Source organism: Amblyraja radiata, chromosome 22 (assembly GCF_010909765.2).
Source record: "Amblyraja radiata isolate CabotCenter1 chromosome 22, sAmbRad1.1.pri, whole genome shotgun sequence".
NCBI lineage: Eukaryota > Metazoa > Chordata > Chondrichthyes > Rajiformes > Rajidae > Amblyraja > Amblyraja radiata.
The window spans coordinates 34,029,550-34,048,768 of record NC_045977.1 but is presented as its reverse complement, the minus strand read 5'-3'; the positions used below and the strand labels follow the sequence as shown (position 1 = coordinate 34,048,768).

At 39.2% G+C, this 19,219-nt stretch overlaps 1 protein-coding gene across 7 annotated transcripts in view; it reads left to right on the top strand.

The window, feature by feature from the left end:
* Positions 1-15,615, top strand: part of LOC116985887 (E3 ubiquitin-protein ligase MGRN1-like) — a 96,824-nt gene extending 81,209 nt beyond the window's left edge. For 3 of the 7 annotated variants that reach the window (XM_033041001.1, XM_033040995.1, XM_033041000.1), the window contains one exon: positions 11,938-13,141. In XM_033041001.1, coding sequence (XP_032896892.1) covers positions 11,938-12,050 — 113 coding nt within the window. In that variant the 3' untranslated portion in view covers positions 12,051-13,141. Of the gene's footprint in view, positions 1-100; positions 1,899-2,621; positions 2,668-5,960; positions 6,065-11,937 lie in introns of those variants that run through there. The other 4 variants (XM_033040997.1, XM_033040998.1, XM_033040994.1 and 1 more) reach the window with 4 other exon arrangements.
* Positions 15,616-19,219: the final 3,604 nt, after the last annotated feature.

Below are 19,219 nucleotides of genomic sequence, written 5' to 3'. Positions count from 1 at the left end.
TCTTCAGTAAGTGAAATCTTACACAGGAAGTAACAATATATGGTTTGTTTTAAGTTATATCACAGTTGTAATAATAACACTTCATTATATTTGCTTTAAGATGTTCATGAGATGTAACAAGTATGTATAAAAGGTGCGTCTCATTATTGTCTGTTTTTTCCTCTATTTTGTTTTTGTGCCAATGACAAATGCATTGTGCCTTAGAATTGAGAGGTTTGTGCATTGATTCCTAGTCCACAATGATGCCACTGCAGTTACAATCAGTACCTGCGTAAAGGGAAAGACTAGTCTTATCGCATTCATCCCTGCAGTACTTTATTATGTGTTTCAATACCATATTAACACTTGGACAAGTTGTGGATCAGTTAGCAGATCTCTTTGATCCAGTACGCCTGGAAATATTCAGTACGTTTGAGGACACTTACATTGTTAGGAAATTGTAAGGAAAAAATGTCATCTCCCATCCAGGACTTTGTTCCATTAAATCAAATTACACGGGGGATAGGCGGGAGAATGATCGTGACCTGGCCAGAAAATAATGCTAAAAAGAATTGACAGCTGTCTTTAAACAATGCCACTAGTGTAGTTACTTAAGGTTAAATGTTTTAGATACCTAAATTATCCCAAAACAGTTTTTAAAATGTAGAAGGATTAAAATTTAAAAGCTTACAAAAAACGCCTATGGTCATTATCCTTGCCTGAAATAAAAGAAGATTCTCCAGTGAAAGTGCTGGCGCTATATGGGGACTGCGATCTGAATCCAGTATTGTCATCTGTTGTTATCAAGTTAGTCATTTCTACGTTCCTGCATGCATGAAAATGTAACCTTATTGACCTACACCCACAGAAAACTCAGGCAGTCACAGGGAGAACGTACAAACTCTACATAGACAGCACCTGTTGTCAGGATAGAACCTGAGGCTGGCGCTGTGAGGCAACACCTCTACTGCTGCGTCACCATGAGGCCTTGTAGCCTCTATGTTAATTAGCTTAGCTAAAGTACTCCTCATGATTTTTGATTAATTAGCTTCCAATTATTACCATTTTCACAAGTTCTAGCTACATATTAGATATTTAGAGCCTTGCTAATTATTATATTGCATATAACTGGATTACCAAACATGAGAGAAAGTCACATGAAAAAGATGGCTACTTTTAGCAAAAACATGGTGTATTCTGGCTTCTATTCCTTTTGACCTTATGAATTCTCACCACTTTCTGGGTCAAGAAATCTGAATTTCCAGTTGGAACTCTTGACGCTTTCATCTAATGGGGACCTCTGGTTTTGCTGTTCGCCACAAATGGAAACGTACTTTTTTGCCTGCTCTATTGAAACACAGGATCATAATTTTAAGACACTTTTCCCTCCTCATTCCTCTTTTCAAGGGGGGAAAAACACAACACAACTTTTCATGAAAGACATAGCCTTGCATTTGTGGTATCGTTCTTGTACTCCCATCTTTATCCATTCTTCAGTTCTACCGAATGACCTTCGTGGCAGTTAATGAGCATGCAAATGCCAACAGTTCCAGGAAGAGCTGTTGCCGTTTCGTTAAGTGCTGGCAAATTTGTGATCTGCGTACATGCATGAACAAATATGTGAACCCCAAACTTGCTGGCTTATTGAAGCTGTTCACTCTGGTGCCCCATTTGTCAGAGTGCAAATTTACTGTGAATCACATGTATACCTGTGTTGAAATTCAATGGGAATATAATTTCTCACTTACAAAAACCTCTACTCTCTATTCACCTACCAATGTCTGAAACTAAGAATAAATACTTTTAACCCTACTCTCTGCTCCTTCTCTTGAAACCATTTTTCCTACTTGTCCCCCTGACTCCATTTGTTTTTCTGTCTGTAACATGGCATTTTATTAAAGGATGTTTGGAAGTTTGAATTAATTGTCTCTTTTGCTTTACTGGTCTTTTCAATTCTTCCACGTTGGTTGTTTAGCTTACCACATGCGAAGAATGTAAGGCTTACATCTGTAGGCAAAGTAGTAAAATAAGTAACCACCATTTAAGGAAAAATTAAAGGTGAGAACTATGCACACTGAAAGAATTGAGACTCCACTCTTAGTGAAGTACTTTTCCTGTACTAATTAGAATGGTTCTGTTTCTCAGAACCACCAAGTCTAGCAAAGTGAATCTTTCATTTGAAAAAAATAAGGAGAATATTTTATGCACAATTTCTCCTTATTAAGAAGGAATTTTATTATTAATGTGTATTATAAATTCTGAATTACAGCATAAAGCATAGCAAATACGACAATCTTTTAGATGTTCAAGTGTTGCCTCTAAACATTACCAGTAAAAGACTTCATTCAGATTTCCTGAAACAGGACTTGTTATAGACAGGTATCTGTTTCTGCTGATAACATTAATCTTAGGCAGTGAACTATTGATACCTGGTCTTCTATTCCCCATTTGTTAGCTACAAATATTCAAAGGCTGAAAGAGAATTCATTCTAACAAGTTATTAATGAATGTTAATTTTATATCCTCATTTATAACATAATTCTTTTTGTGTTCCATTTTTGTGTGTTCTTTATTGACTTACTTCATTACCTCTCTAATATATCCTTACCTTTTTCTATCTATAATTTTGCTGATTTGGGCAGCCCTTGGTCCTGATTCCTGCTCAATTGGCATAGAAGATTAATTCTGGTATGTTAACCCTCTTTACTGTTTAATCTTTATTATGATTTTGACTACGTTAACTGTTGTGTTTTCTCTGTGTGCATGAAAATTATAAATAAGAAGTACAGGATGTGAAATCTTTTTCTCTTCCTCCTCCTCCCCCTGCAGCACTAAGTGATCCAACAACTGTCGGCAAATTTTTTTTTTTTTTACTTCTCCGCATCTCTTCTGTACCTTTCAAGCACAACTCTTAGATAAGCCCACCTCATCTTTTGGCTCCCTTTTCATCTTCACTCCTGTTCACACTGATATCCTTGCTGCCGCCATGCTGTTGAAAATAGTCTTTTCGCTGCTCATGTTATAAATGCAAACTCTTCCAAAATGCAGCTTTCCTCATCTGTTCCGTTCCATCACACCATCGTTGGTATATGCAGCCTCCCCCATCACCTGCGATGCAGTGTAAAATCCTGTCCCTATTTGCTTCATGGCTTTGCTGTGTTCCCTTTTGTCTGCATGCATCTCCTTTCCTTTCGTTGCACTCTTGGCTGAAAAGAAATTGTCAATTGCTTCGGCCCCACTCCTTTACTAGTTTCTCATCACCCCTTTACTTCATTTATCTACTTTCCACTGCAGCTGTTGGGCTGGGTTATACACCTTTGAAATGGAAACCAGGTATCCAACCTTATGATCAGCTACTGTTTGTTCATTTTCTTTTAAATATGTTTCAAGGTTTCCGTATCTCCTCAACAGTTCTTTACTGCTTTGTAGGAACGAACTGCAGATGCTGACTTACACCAAAGATAGGCACAAAATGCTGGATCAACTCAGCGGGTCAGGCAGCATCTCTGGAGAAAAGGAATAGGTGACTTTCCGGGTCGAAACTCTTCTTCAGTCTGAAGAAGGGTCTCAGCAAGAAACCTCACCTTTTCTCCAGAGATGCTGCCTGACCCGCTGAGTTGCTTCAGTTATTTACTACTACTTATCATTTTTTCCATAGTAATTGAATCTTTTAAATCTAGAATTTCAGTTCTACATCCTGGCAAGATCATTTACAGCCACCCCTACAACACCACATCAAATTCCCCTCCTCCCACTGTCACTGCAAACACATTGTGTGAGTCGGGCCAAAGGGCCAGTTTCTGTGCTGTAATACTCTGGCACTTTAACTCTGTGTTTTCACGACACCTTTAACCTCTAACTCTAATCGTCTTTCCAATATTTAAAGTCCATCTTAAAAGGTCACATTTTGCATCAGTGGCTTGGTGTACTTTTTTTTTCTCGCAGACCCCACCACTAGCTTAACTTGCTCCTCCTCCTGTCCTCCCCTCTTCCCCCCTCCCTCCCCCTTACACAAACCAGCCCCACACCTCCTTAAAGCTCCCTGTAACACAATCCATGTTAAAGACGCATTCATGTTAAATATATCTCTATCTTTAGCACTATTGCACAATTTAAATACCTGCTGCTATTTTAATTTTCAGCTGTTACTTTTTGTTTAAAGTTCGTAGGATATCCTAAAAGCATTTCGTAAATGATGCACATTTTGAACTTAAGTGCCATTTAAAAACTCAGTTTGCCACAGTAGTGGAAAGATTATTAATTGTTCTGCTATTCCAAATTGTGTTTCCATTGAAACAGAATTTTAAAGAACATGGGCAAAGCATAGTTTAGAACTTTGAAAAATAGTTTTGGTGAATTATTATTTAATCTGCAAATGCTTCCAAATCATATGGGAGGATCAATAAGTTTCACTTAAAAAGGCTGTCGGATATTAACCTCATTTAAAAAATGCACAATAAGCTTATTAGGTTCCCTCTCGAAAATGGTACTGAGCTTCATTCAGTGATTAACATACATTTAGGAACAGCAATAATTTTGATGTCAGTTCTGCATTGATCAAGATATTCAAAACCATGGAGTAATAAAGAACGCTTCATGTGGTTTTTGATGCCCGTCAATTAAGAAATGCCAAGATTAGAAATAGGATTGTTAATTGTTATAGAAAACTCCTGCTGGTAGCTCGTTGTTTAGATGTCAGACAGACAAAATTAACAAGTTATTCACTCAATGGTTGAAAGAATTGAGAATAATTATTCACAGCTGGAGATTACTTAAGATTTTCTTAGGATTCTGCTGTAAATGCGGGAAATGATGAAAGTGCAGTTAATTTGCAAAATGTAGTTTGTAAAGGGGAACCTGTAATCTGTAAAACTGCACTTGAGTGAGATAACGGTTCGATAAATGAGGGAGTGGGGCAGACAGCAGGATTGGTGCTACTATGAGAAGAAGTTGGTGATAAGGACGCAGGGCCGGCCTTAAGCCGATTGGACCTATTGCTCCCAATTGGGCCCCGCGCCTAAGGGGGGGCCCCGCGCCAGAGTAATCTACTCTCGGCTCGGGTAGATCTACCCCGGGTGGAGGGGGGAGAGAGAGTAGAGGGGTGGAGGAGGAAGAAAGGGATAGATGGGGATGGGGTCTGAAGGGGAATGGATAAGGGGGAGGTGGCAGCGCTCCCGCCCCTCCAGTCGCCGTGCTTCACGCACACAGCCCCGGCTCCACCCCTTTCTCTCCCCAGGAAGACGCGGTGAACACTACAGGGAGGGCCGGGCCGAGGATTGGAGCAACATTTACAAACCTCGGCCTCAGCTCGCACTCGTCCGCCCGGACCCCAGCATCCGCTCCTGCTGCCGGCCCTCTCCCTCTCTTCTCTCCTCCCCTTCTATCCCTCCCTTCCCTTCTTCCCTCCCTCCCTCCTTCCTCTCTCTCTTTTCCCTTCTCTCCTTCCCTCCCTCCCTTCTTTCTCTCCTTCCCTCCCTCCCTTCTTTCTCTCCTTCCCTCACTCCCTTTTCTCCTTTCTCCCTTCTTACCCTCCACACACACACACACACACACACACACACACACACACACACACACACACACACACACACACACACACACACACACACACACACACCCCTCTCCCTAAGTTAGGATGGGGTAGAAGCCTAAAGGGTAGGATGGGGCTGAAGCCCAAAATTTAATGCCTGGACTGGTTTTTCGCTAATAATTATTGTTTTTCCAAATTAAAAATTTTGTTTTTCATTTCGGTCACTCAATCAAGTGGTTTTGTAACTATGTATTTTTCAGAGGTCATCTACACATTTTGTTTGTTACTTGTAGGCTTACATGTATGTAATTTTATATTAAAATGTAGCTTAGATCTGTTTGGTCCATTAACTCGCAGGCCCTTTTTAAGCGCACATTTTGATTACTTTCCATTCTACCATAGAGATATAAAGTCTATAATAGACTTTATTTGTATTTCTATGATTCTACAGACCTTGGCTGTGAACCTGGGGCTCACCAAAATTGTTCCCAATTGGGCCCCGCACCTCCTAAGGCCGACCCTGTAAGGACGTAGGCTGCAAGATTGAGGTTGTTGGTGAGTCAGTTACAGTTAGAGATTAGTTATAATTTAGTTTATTGTCATGTGTACCGAGATACAGTGAAAAGCTTTTAGTTTTTTAGAGATTCAGAGCGGAAACAGGCCCTTCGGCCCATCGAGTCCGCGCCGACCAGTGATCCACGCACATCAACACAACCCTACACACACTAGGGAGAATTTACACTTTAACCAGGCCAATTAACCTACAAACCTGTACGTCTTTGGAGTGTGGGAGGAAACTGAAGATCTCGGAGAAAAACACACGCAGGTCACGGGGAAATGTACAAACTCCGTACAGGCAACACCCATAGTCAGGATCGTATCCGTGTCTATGGCGCTGTACGGCAGCAACTCTACTGTTTTGTTTGTTTTGCGATCTGCTCTGCTGTTGCACTTTGGAGAAATCCCATAAAATGCTCCTTTATTATGTAGGAAAGAACTGCAGATAGACACAAAATGCTGGAGTAACTCAGCGGGACAGGCAGCACCTGGAGAGAAGGAATGGGTGACGTATCGGGTCGAGACGCTTCTTCAGACCACACAAGAAGGGTCTTTGCCCGAAACGTCACCCATTCCTGTCACTCATGGTCTGTCTTTGGAATAAATATTTGCAATTGAAAATTATTGCAGGTGATGAATGTCCAAGATACAGATAAATCTGAGGTTAATTCCTAATAAAATTTAAAAATTCTGAAGATGCGGGATATTTTCAGCAGCTCAGTTTGCATCTTTGGGGAAAGAAAAATATATGTCCCGACCTGCTGATATTTCAAGCATTTTATTTTTTAGTTTAGATTTCCATCTTCTGCAGTTTCTTTTTCTTAACATCTCGTGATCATGTAGCAATAGCTGGCAGAAATCTGACAAGAGTTAAAACTAAAGTCCAACCACAATTATTATGACATTTGTATAAAACCCAACAATATTAAATGCAGATGTTTTTTGAAACGCAGATTATTAAAGGCTACTTTGCCTCCCGGAATGTGATGACACATTGAACAAAGACCATTTAGCTGGACAATGAGTGCCATGTGACTGTCCTCCATGCAAGGTTCATCAGTTCTTTTGTCATTATAACTCAGTGCCAGAGAGTCAGCGACTACTATTAAAACTGTAGCTCCTCGGAGACCGATAATGACTTATTAGACTGACTGGACTGACAGGAAGTACTGACTCCTGGGATGTCAGGACTTTCATATGAAGATAGACTGAATAGACTCGGCTTATATTCGCTAGAATTTAGAAGATTGAGGGGGGATCTTATAGAAACGTACAAAATTCTTAAGGGGTTGGACAGGCTAGATGTATGAAGATTGTTCCCGATGTTGGGGAAGTCCAGAACAAGGGGTCACAGTTTAAGGATAAGGGGGAAATCTTTTAGGACCGAGATGAGAAAAATATTTTTCACACAGAGAGTGGTGAATCTCTGGAATTCTCTGCCACAGAAGGTAGTTGAGGCCAGTTCATTGGCTATATTTAAGAGGGAGTTAGATGTGGCCCTTGTGGCTAAAGGGATCAGGGGGTATGGAGAGAAGGCTGGTACAGGATACTGAGTTGGATGATCAGCCATGATCATATTGAATGGCGGTGCAGGCTCGAAGGGCCGAATGGCCTACTCCTGCACCTATTTTCTATGTTTCTATGTTAATAGATTGTGTATAGGAAGGAACTGCAGATGCTGGTTTAACCCGTAGATAAACACAAAAAGCTGGTGTAACTCAGCGCGTCAGGCAGCATCTCTGGAGAAAAGGAATAGCTTGCAAACATATGTAGGAGAAGAAAATCTAATGTCTGAAGAACTGTCTCGACCCGAAACGTCATCTATTGCTTTTCACCAGTGATGCTGTTTGACCCGCTGAGTTACCCCATCTTTGTGTCTATAATAGATTGTGTAATTGTGCCCATTATGGAATGATTGGTGTTTACAGTGTAACTGCCCATTATGGGTGCCAGTGTAATTCTGCCAAATCTGTTTAACTGCGCCCATGCAGAGAGGATTGTTGATGTTTATGTAACTGCCCAATACATGAATCTGTGCTTGTTACTATATAAGTGCACGCTGCATGGGATATCTGCTGGTTTCTCTGCAGAGATAAAGAGGCATGTTGGCAAGTTGGATCCAAAATTGGCTTGGTGATAGGAGGCAGAGGGTACTGACAGATGGGTACTTTTCTGACTCGAAGTCTGTAGCAAGTGGTGTACTGCAGAGATCGATATTTGGTTGAAAATGTAGATGCACCAAAATGTATAAAAATACCCTTTAATAAAATCTGACAATGTGCACTTCAACCACATGTGATTTTTTTTCTATTACAAATCTCAAATTGTGGAGTACAAAGGCAAATAAATAAATGCTAGGTCTTTGTCCCAAACATTATGGAGGGCACTGTATGTTTGAAACTTGTCAGGGTTCTTCAAAATGGAAGAGTGTAGCCACTGCCAATATAATCGAATCCCAGCATAAGTGATCCATTGGAAGCTATCTGTACACTGGTCAAATACTACAACAGTACTATTATACAACTAACTAATCTTGAGAGCTTTTGCCCATTTAATTGCACCACAAGATGTTTGGGCCACTATTGCCTGTGAAACACTGCAGTGCAGAGGGATTAAAGTGCTTTTGAAAATTGCCTTGGTGGTCACTAGCTACAGTGATCTGCCAGGAGTGGGGGAAATTAACAGTATAAAAAAGAGTTTTTGAATTTTGGGTATTTGATATGCCATTCTGTATATTTACTCATTTTCAACTAATGTATGGTCCTTGTGACAAGTTCACTGGAAGATTTTTGTAATTTTGCACATCTTATTGCTGGGTTCTGATGTTCAAGAACATATTATCAAGAACAGTTTTGTGTCCTGAATTTTACAATTTATTTTGAGATTGCAAAGTGAGATTCCTTATCGGATTATATTTGTTTCAATTTGTAATCTCCGTGTATGTGTCCGAGAGAGACAAGATGAATGTACATTGTTCCCTCTGTGGTTGAAGGAATTGTGAATAATCATTATCTAACTTCCCTCGAGATTACTCAAGATTTTCTTGGGATTCTGCGATAAATGCAGAAAATGAATAAAATACGGTTAATTTGCCAAATTCAATCTGTAAAAAGGAACCCGTGATCTGCGAAACCTGCATTTGAGATACTGGTTCAGTGAACGAGGGAGTGGGGCAGATAGCAGGATTGGTGCTCCTGGGATGTCCATTTGAGCCTTTGACGAAATCTGAATAGAGTACTATCAGCGGTAGTAAATACTTGGAATTGCATTAAGGAAATCCATAACATAGCACATGATCAAGCATTGCTTATGTATTCTATTATTTTGAAACGTGTATTTTTGAAAAATGTCATAGTTTTTACATTGTTCAAATATTACCTGTAATCAGTGATATACCGAGTTAGCTGTGACTGCTGTTGTACTTACAGTTCAAATTCATGAATAAACAATTCTGCAAATAATGGAAATTATGTTTGATAACTGAGATTTCTATTAATTTTTATGGTTTGTAAATTGAGATTATTAATTGGAAAATGATTTTCAAGTTTGATTTTTGTGGAAAGACTCATCTTGCATATTGGCCGCCGTGGTAATTTCCGCCCAGGCAATTTTTGAGGATTCGCTGAAGCAGTTGCTGCAGTTAATTCAGTGTTAAATGTCATGATATTTTGCTTTTAAATTAAAATACTTTCTCATATTTGATTTTGACTCCTTTTGTGCCAGCGTCAAGCTGCAGTTGTTTGTACCTTTATTCTCTCCAAAATGTGCAAATATGTTTATGACTGAGTATGATTTACAACAACATGGCAGTGTTCAGATGCAGTCTGATCACTCAATTGCCACCTTGGTTGTGCTTATATTCAAAATGTGCATCATTAATACCCAACCAACAGTGGCCGATCTTTGAAAACTTTACTGCTGCCTTTATAAGTAATATTTTTTCTGCTACTTTGTCTTCTGTTTACATAATTTGAAGAACTTTGAGGCATCCTCAGTTTTCCTTTGTGCCCTCACTTTACAGAAGACGACACCAATGCTGTGAGGCTTCACAGTTCTGCCCAATTTACTGTTGGATTTAATAGAGACTAGTTAATGGCTGCCTTCAAATGTATAGGAAGGAACTGCATATGCTTGTTTAATTTCCCTATGCCTATCTTTGCCTTCTAATGTATATGTTCAAGATATTATGTACCATTGGAATTGCATTAAGTAAATCGCATGGTAGATTTTAGTTATTACTCATAACAGAGCAACTTCATCTCATCCCCACCTCCACCCCCACTCAAGAAACTAGGGCTGTCAATCAAATCGTTAAAAGAATTGAGGTCAGAAATTAATGTATTGTGATGAATTGACATTTTTAAATTGCACTGTTATATATCAGTGTTTCTGAATGATCCAGAAGAAGTACTCTGGCATAATGTAATACTCTTAACTAGTTTGAAGCCCTCTGGTCTTCTCTACCTCTGCAACCTTCACCTTCAGCAACAGACTGGTTCCACCAAGATGCAGCAAAGAACGTCACAGGAGATCCTTTTTCCCCGTAGCTATGAAACTGTACGACTCCTCCCCCTTCTGTCATGGGGTAGACTGACTCCTCCCCCCCCCCCCCCTTCCCAGTCTTTGCACATCCCCAATCCTTGACTTTCCACTCATCACTTTAATTTCATGTATCTTGTATTTTATGACTGCTGGCAGACCAATTTTCCTCCTGGGATGAATAAAGTTGTATCGTATCGTGACCTTTTTCAACCTCAGCTCCTTGCCTGTCTTTCTTTCTAGCCACGTCCAGGTCCTGATTTTCTTCTCCAACACCAGATCAGAATCCAGGCAGAGATGTAGACTTAGACTAAACCGTGTTTCCAACAGTTGTTATGCCGACTCAATCACCCAAAAAAAGAAATGGTGCTACAATGAGCCAGGGGCTGCCAAATGGCATGTGGATCAAATTAAGCCCGGCTTTCAATTCTTGCATTCTAATCCAGGCTTCTGAACGTCACTTCATGTTACCTAACCTCTGCACGTGATTCTATCTTTCCCACTGCTTCTCTCTCCTCTCCCAGTCTTCTCATCTTTTCTTCCTTCCCTCTGGCTTCCATCCCTTTTCTGTTTCTGTTTTCTCTCCACGCACCTGCTCTCTCCTTCTACCCCCCTCCTGGTCTGCAGTTGGGGACTGATAGGTGTAGAGGGAGGCTGAAGAGACCTGTGGGTTGGAGGGAATGTGCTTCAGGCAATAATTTAACATTGTTAATCGAGCATGTTTTTGCATGCATATTTACTGATAACTCCACAATAAACTCAATTTAAAACATGTTGAAGATTGGTTTGTAAAATTATTTGACGTTTTTCATTCATGGATTGTTTAGCTACAGTTTGCATTAAATCTGACTGAAAGCACATTAAGTAAAGATGAGGGTGCATCGGAGTTGTGGCAATAACTGCAGGCCAAACCATAATTTTGCCTTCAGTCAGTATAACTTAACACCTTCGGGATTGTCTTAGAATTATTTGGTCAGATAATTTTCCTTGAGGCTTTTTCAATTATTTTCCTTTTGTGAATTAAATGATAGCAGCAAGATTAGTTGTTTTTCATGTAGAGATGCAAGACATTAATTTAAGAGCACCACTAAGGGCAAAACTTAGAACGCAACGCCAGCATAAATGACCTTATCATGCCACAGATAGCGAATAGCTCTTTCTTTTCCCAACAACAGAAGACGTTTGTTAAACACAACGAGAACGGTGTTAGCCCTCCCCTTCCCCCCTTCCACTCCATTTTGTCATCGAATGTTAGTTAAATGGTGGTAGCCATTTGCTGAAATATAGCCATTGACATTTTTGATATTTCACTGTTGTGTATTTTTCTGCAGGAACTTCGGACTCTACCGAGAGCCTGAAAAGCCAGAGCACCAACAGCTCATCTCAACCTCTCCTTGCTGCCTCAAATGCTGTCCTCATAGAGGATGAGAGCCAGGTTCTTTGAGAATGTACGAATTAGCAGCAGAATGACCAATAGCATGTGCCATGTAAGATCTACTGTCCCTGTATCAGTTTTGTCTTCATGACACACTTAACTGTTTTTTTTTGTTTTTTTTAATAGTTCGCCATGCTTCATGGTGTCCTGAATGATCATTTGCACCATATACATTTAACACCCTCATGACCCAAACTTGCATTCCTCTTTACTCTGTTACTGGCAGTTTGACTGATCCATTCCCTGCAGAGGTCAAAGTGTTTATAACTTATAATGTTTCATGCTTTGTAATACATTTCAAAAATACATTATGCACTAACATAGAACACGAATACTGATTTGGCTTATTAATCTTATTTCCCCTCCCCACCCGTACTAATGACACGGGAAACCAAGGCAGTTCACCGGCCTTGATCAGGGTTTTCATGTTTAAAAAGTACAATTAAAACATTTTGCAGTTACATCTCTGAGTTAAAGTGCGGTGCTGAAGAACATGTGAAAATGCAAGGCATTTATTTAGTGCTCCATTTAATATAGATTGAAGCTGTTTTGGATTTTCCAATTATATTACGTAAATAACCATTGATAATGCATGATTTAAAAAGTTGCATCACTCTTAAAAGAACAGCCCCATATGTCCTGAAGTTTGTACTTTGGACAGTTATTATATCACCTGTGCATAATTTTTTTTCTTTTTTTCCCCCTTGCACAAGTCGCCTTTTAAAACTATCTTCCCAGATACTGAAACATCTGACTTTACTCTTCCCGTCTGTCTTGGTGTGATTGACTCTGGACACTAAACCATGTTTTTGAATGCTCTGTATTAGAAAACCATTGGAAGACTTTATTATCCAATATAGTCTTTAAAAAAAAAATCACTTACTCTCAAAGTATATAATTTCTTCTGACCACCTTAATCTTTGAAATTGTTGAATATAATCTGCACATTAATGCATAGTCTGTGATATCTTGTAATCTGTTCATCTTTGTGGTGTCTACCTCATTAACTCATGTTTTAATATGGCAGTAGGGTATGGAAGATTAGCTTGAAGCAAATATGACCCACATATGTTTCAGTGTAGTTAAATCTTAACTTTTGCTGATGATAGGTTCTGGCATGGTGGCGCAAAGGTAACCTTTGCAGCCTTACAGCGCCATAGACCCGGGTTTGATCCTGACTGTATGGAATTTGTGCGTGCTCCCCATGACCTGCATGGGTTTTCTCCGGGATCTCCGGTTTCCTCCCACTCTCCAAAGACATTACAGGTTTGTAGGCTAACTTGCTTGGTAAAAATTGAAAATTGTCCCTCGTGCGTGTGGGGTTAGTGTGAGTGTGCGAGAATTGCTGGTCGGCACCAACTCCGTGGGCCGAAGGGACTGTTTCCATGCTGTATCTCTAAACTGAACAAAACTAAAAATGGTTGCGAATCTCGTAAACTATTGTATTGCACAGCAAAGTTGGCAGCTCTTTGTAAATCAGAGCAACGGCACATTTGCGCTGTAGATATCGAGATGGCTTGTTACAATTTTGATTCTAACTGGAAAGGGTAAGAGCAGGGCAGGGAATCTCAACAGCAAGACCTCTAACGCAAAAACGATCCAGTGATTGCAATTAAAAAACATACTTTGAACAGTGTTGAAAAGTTAAAGGCGGCACACATGTTCCACCAAAGCATAAACACACCCTCATCTGATCCTCCAAGGAGAGTGGTTTAACACTTTTATCACCTCGAACAGTCCCATTGATAATATTTTTAAAGTTCCAATTCGAAATGTTATCCTGGCATAAATGTGATGTCGGCAGTATTAGAGATTCCTTTTGCCTGTGAAAGACGTATAAATGATGATCATTGTAATCAGTGACAATTCTAGTGTATAAGGAGCGGGTATTAGAGTGTGTAATTCCCAGAAAAAATGGTGTACCATGCAGCTCGGCTCTAACGGCACAAAGTATGCCTGATTAGCCCCTCTTAACCATATGAGAAATAAGGAAGACCACTGTGGTAGATGTTGTATATTGTTGGTTAGATGCTGCTCCCACTTGTTTATCTGTCTTGCTATAGTTTCATTGCAGCCAACCAGGAATGCTGCACCATCAGGGTTCAATTGGAAATTCACAAAGCTGCGTAAATCAGATAGGTGGAAGAACATGAAGTAAGTTAAACCAGCAAAACTGCAGTGCGTCAATGCCAGGATTTTCCATTATTCCTGAATCAATCTATTTGTTTGAGATTTTATTTTATCCTCTCCCCCCCCCCACTCCCCCCCCCCCCCACCCACACCCGCTCCTCAAAATAAATATTTTAAATTGTGTATTTACATCAGACTCCATTTGAGCAATCTGCTTAAGCTCTTCGCTACATCTGCAGAGAAGTTGCTGATGTTCCATGCTGGTACTGCTGTATAACTAAACATTGAATTCCTTCCTAAAATACCATCACACCAATTTTAGTTTAGTTTAGTTGAGAGATACAGCGTGGAAACAGGCCTTTCGGCCCATCGTGTCTGCACTGGCAATCCCCACACATTAACACTATCCTACTCTAGGGACAATTTTTACATATATACCATGCTAATTAACCTACAAACCTGTGTGTCTATGGAGTGTGGGTGGAAACCGAAGCTCTTGAGAAAACCCACGCAGGTCATGGGGAGAAGAACGTACAAATTCTATACAGACAAGCATTGAACTTGGGTCTTTTAATTGTTAACTCTTAATTGTTTCAATTTACTCTCTGCAACAGAGACTCTCGCTGTTCCATTTCAGTCACCATTTACTCAGATTTTCATCAGATTTTGATAGATGATACTTGCGCAAAAGCAAATGATTAAAATATGCAGGTAAATTTGAGCACAGATAAATACTTAATAATGTTTTAATATAGTTCTTTGCCAGTCTGCACTTCTGATTAAAGACGCTGTTTCTGACTATGCTCAAATCCATTCAGCTGTTTAAAAAAAAAAAAAGTTAATGATCAGAATATGTGTTAGGTTTATGTACATCATGCTGCTCGTGTATGTAACCTTTTGCTGTATTCATGTTATTCTTGAATATTTGATTTTTGGTATGATTAAGACGAGGCGAGTTAAGACTATTCAGTTGAGATTAATACAGCATATTCATTCAGCTCCATCTGCTGAAATTGTATCCTTATTCTGTGCCTTGTACCTGATCTTATGATGAAAGTAAATGTCATAAAAATCTTGTCATTTGATCCGGTGATTGTGATTGAGCAAAATCTCGAATTTCAAACTGTTTTGGACGAAAATACTAATTTTCTATTTACTGTAGTATAAATAAATGCTTAGTTGAATGTATTGTGAAGTGACGGAAAGAATACATGAACAGCAAAGAATGGGTTATCTTGCAGAACCATGTTGAAGTACTTTTGTCCATCATAGATTTTTAATATGTAGTCACTTATTTCCATAGAGCTTCATCGCTGCATTTAATTCAGAATGTATTGAGTGCATCATTTTAAAAGATTGAAGAAATACTCTGTAATTTCATATGGATGTGATTTTACATTTATTTGTAGGATATTGTATTGTAATAAAATGTTGCAACACTAAAGATTTTGTTATTTTGCGACACATCAAGGAATATAAATTGGGTTATCATAGTCTTAGCGCGGAAACAGGCCCTTCGGCCCAACTTGCCTACACCGGCCAACATTTCCCATCTGCACTAGTCCCACCTGCCTGCATTTAGCCCATATCCCTCTAAGCTTGTCATATCCATGTATTTGTCTAAACGTTTCTTAAATGTTATCCTTCAAATCGAATACATGAACACCCTTGTACATGGAGTGCTTCTATCATTTGTGATTTTCTTGCTCATTGTATGAAGGCAGTACGCACTATGATCAGATAATTGCAAGGATGGTGTATCAAATAATTTTTACAGCGAAATTAAACAATTGTGGCAGAATTATCTTACTAATTAAATGTCTAACCTATCCTAATTCACTACGATAAGTCTAATTTTATATCCACCTAAGGTTTTTAATGTAGGAGGTTCAGTACATTTGTGACACTGAAGTTGTTTAATTGAAAGTTGTCACATAATCCAATGTTTTAATTTTAACAAGTTTTAAGCATAATTTTTAAATAGGCAACACTAAAGATAGTTGAACTGCTTTATGATGTCACAGGAAGTTGCTGTGACATCGATACACTTATTCTGACATACTCAGTGACATCTTCACAATAGAATGTGGGATGCCAAATATTAACACCTACTTTTATTATACACGGAAGCTAACATTTTCCCCGAATCAATTTTCAAATTAGATCCCAAACGCATTTTTCATCTAAGCACAAGGTCTATAATTAAGCATTGTCCAAGCATCTGATATTGTCCCTCGTGCCATTCTGCTACCGATCTACTCCCAAATGAACAAGAAAAGGTAAACTCTAAAGGTGAGCTTGTGTTTTATTACTTTGTAAGCTTTGGTAGTTTGCCTTTCATTTCCCGGCGTACGTCAAGAATAATGCAGAATCCAGCTCACATTAGCACTTTGACTAGCGCTCATTTAAAGAAAAAATTGAGTTTCCCAGTGCAGGTGCAACTTGCTTGGTGCAACATTTTCTGTGGTGATCTAAGCCAACTGAGTGGGATCTGGACAAACTTTTCGCTGCAGGTTTATTTTATAGCTGTAATCGCTGGATTGGCCGATTCCTTCAGTACAGTTTAGTGATGGTTTTGTTGTCCTTGTCCTAGAAAAGGAAACTTTAAATAATGATTCCAATTTAAAGTGGTAAAATTAAATTTCAATAATGCTGGTGTCTGATTTTATCATTGCTATATCTGTACTGATTTTAAGTGAGTTCACTGTATCTCCACTATTTAGAAAGTCTACAGTGTTAAAGAGAAGACCGTGTGTGGAAAAATAAAACTTTGCAGCAGAATATTTTGCATCAGGCGATTCATAAGTTTCCATATGTTTGAATTAAATTCCACTTGATGCAAATGGTGATTTCCGACCTATGTTTCCAAAAACTTTCACCCTTGGGAGTTTCTTACCTCTTGTCTGAATCTGTTGTCAACTAATAGACATGGGTTGATTGTCGCAGTTAGTCAATGAGTTTCATCAAGGTTCTTGGTTCTTGGTTACTTGGTCCTCCAAAATATTCCAACTGGAATTTAAACTGGAGGTGGTGAAGGGAGGGATTAAGCCAGAAAGGGTTATTGGGAAGAAAGTGCTACTTTAAATTTAGTTGCATCTGGTTGGGTAACTATAGTTTGGTGGAGATTATTCCATGCTTTAATTGTGCGGGGGAAGAACGAATTGCTGTACACATCTGTCTTTGTAGCTGGGATCACAAATTGGATCGAATGCCCTCGTCTGCTCCTAATTGAAACCTATGACTTGCAGGATGGCACAAGGTGAACTTATTGGAGATTTGAGTGGAACAATTACTTTGGTTCTGGCCTCAACAGTGCAATGAAATTAAAATTGATTTCCAATAAAAACTGTTTTGCGGAGAATAAGTCTTTAAAGGATGTTTATATATCTGACTTCCATTATGTTGCAGAATTCACTTTCTTACAGATTGTATTTTTAAAACATTTGTTATAGGGTTGTTCCTTTTCTAACTTTTTACGGCAGTGTTACGGTGACCTCATAATGGTTGATTATTGAATAGCGAGTGAATTAATTAAAACCATGAGTTATAAATGCATGTCAGTGCTTGAATTGAAAGTTGGAGGAAGCTGTTTGTTGCAAGAACATTATGCAATGAAAATATTAGTTTATAATTAAAAAATTGTGGAAGTCTAATAATGCAAGTGTTCCTTGAACACTTGTACTTAATTTCCCCCAATAATTTCTCACAGAGAGTGGTGAGTCTGTGGAATTCTCTGCCTCAGAGGGCAGTGGAGGCAGGTTCTCTGGATGCTTTCAAGAGAGAGCTAGATAGGGCTCTTAACAATAGCGGAGTCGGGGGATATGGGGAGAAGGCAGGAACGGGGTACTGATTGGGCATGATAAGCCATGATCACATTGAATGGCGGTGCTGGCTCGAAGGGCTGAATGGCCTACTCCTGCACTTATTGTCACTTGTCTATTGTCTAAACCAGTATTCTAAACTATTATTTGGATCTGAAGAAGTGTCTCGACCCGAAACGTCACCTATTCCTTTTCTCCTGCTGAGTTACGCGAGCATTTTATGTCTATCTTTGGGATCAAACTGCTATTCTAAGTGTCCTGGGAATGAAGAAAAATATACATTGGTTAGAATGACCCAGAATTAACTTCTTTATTCGCATCTCAAAATAATGTTGAATACTGTGTGAAACAAAATTTGGATGTCTGTGCTGGTAAACAGGGTTTATGTTTGAATTCCATTTATAATCATATTTTAAAAACATTACTTGCACATTAAAAAATCAACATAAAGTTTCTGTGCTGTAAGTTTTTTTCAGAGTTTCACAAAGTTTATTTCTGTGCTGTAACATTCACAACCTAGGTTAGAATTTTAACAAGTCATTCACAAAACCATCAATTAACTTTCTTGTGTAATCTTTTCTGAATCACATTGAGTTTTATTTAATCCATCTGTAGCCATTTACACTCCAGAGCTGACTGTACCCCCAGTAAAGATGTTTCAATGAACCTGCAACCATGATCATAAATGGTCCAGGTATACGCTGTCCAGAAGATGCTCAAATCCAATTATAAACCTTTGGGTTGTCTACTTGTGGTGATCAGCAACATAACAGAAGGTGAATAAGTGCATAGGAATGAAATGCTCAATTGGGTGACTGCCAAATCTTATCATTTTGGTTCGAACATAGAAGAGATAAATTGCAGACACAAAGTGAGACTGACTTCTTTAATATCATGGTTACATTTGAATAAGTATGCTTTTAAAACTCGGGTCAATGGAAATCTACAAATGGGAATACGGAACACAAAGAAAGATGACATGGATATCAGTCATCCAAATGACGGGGGCAAGAGCAGCTGGTGGTGGGCGACCATCGTCAGCGCGTGTGATGGGGACGCGTGTTTCCATCTCCAACGCACAGGTCTGGAGATCTATGAAGTTCTCCACTTGCCCTGATGAACACCAGTGGCACTTGAGCTTGTTGCCTTTTAGGACAAAAAAAAGAGCTGTTGTCTGAAGAAAGGTCTCGACCCGAAACGTCACCTATTCCTTTTCTCCAGAAATAC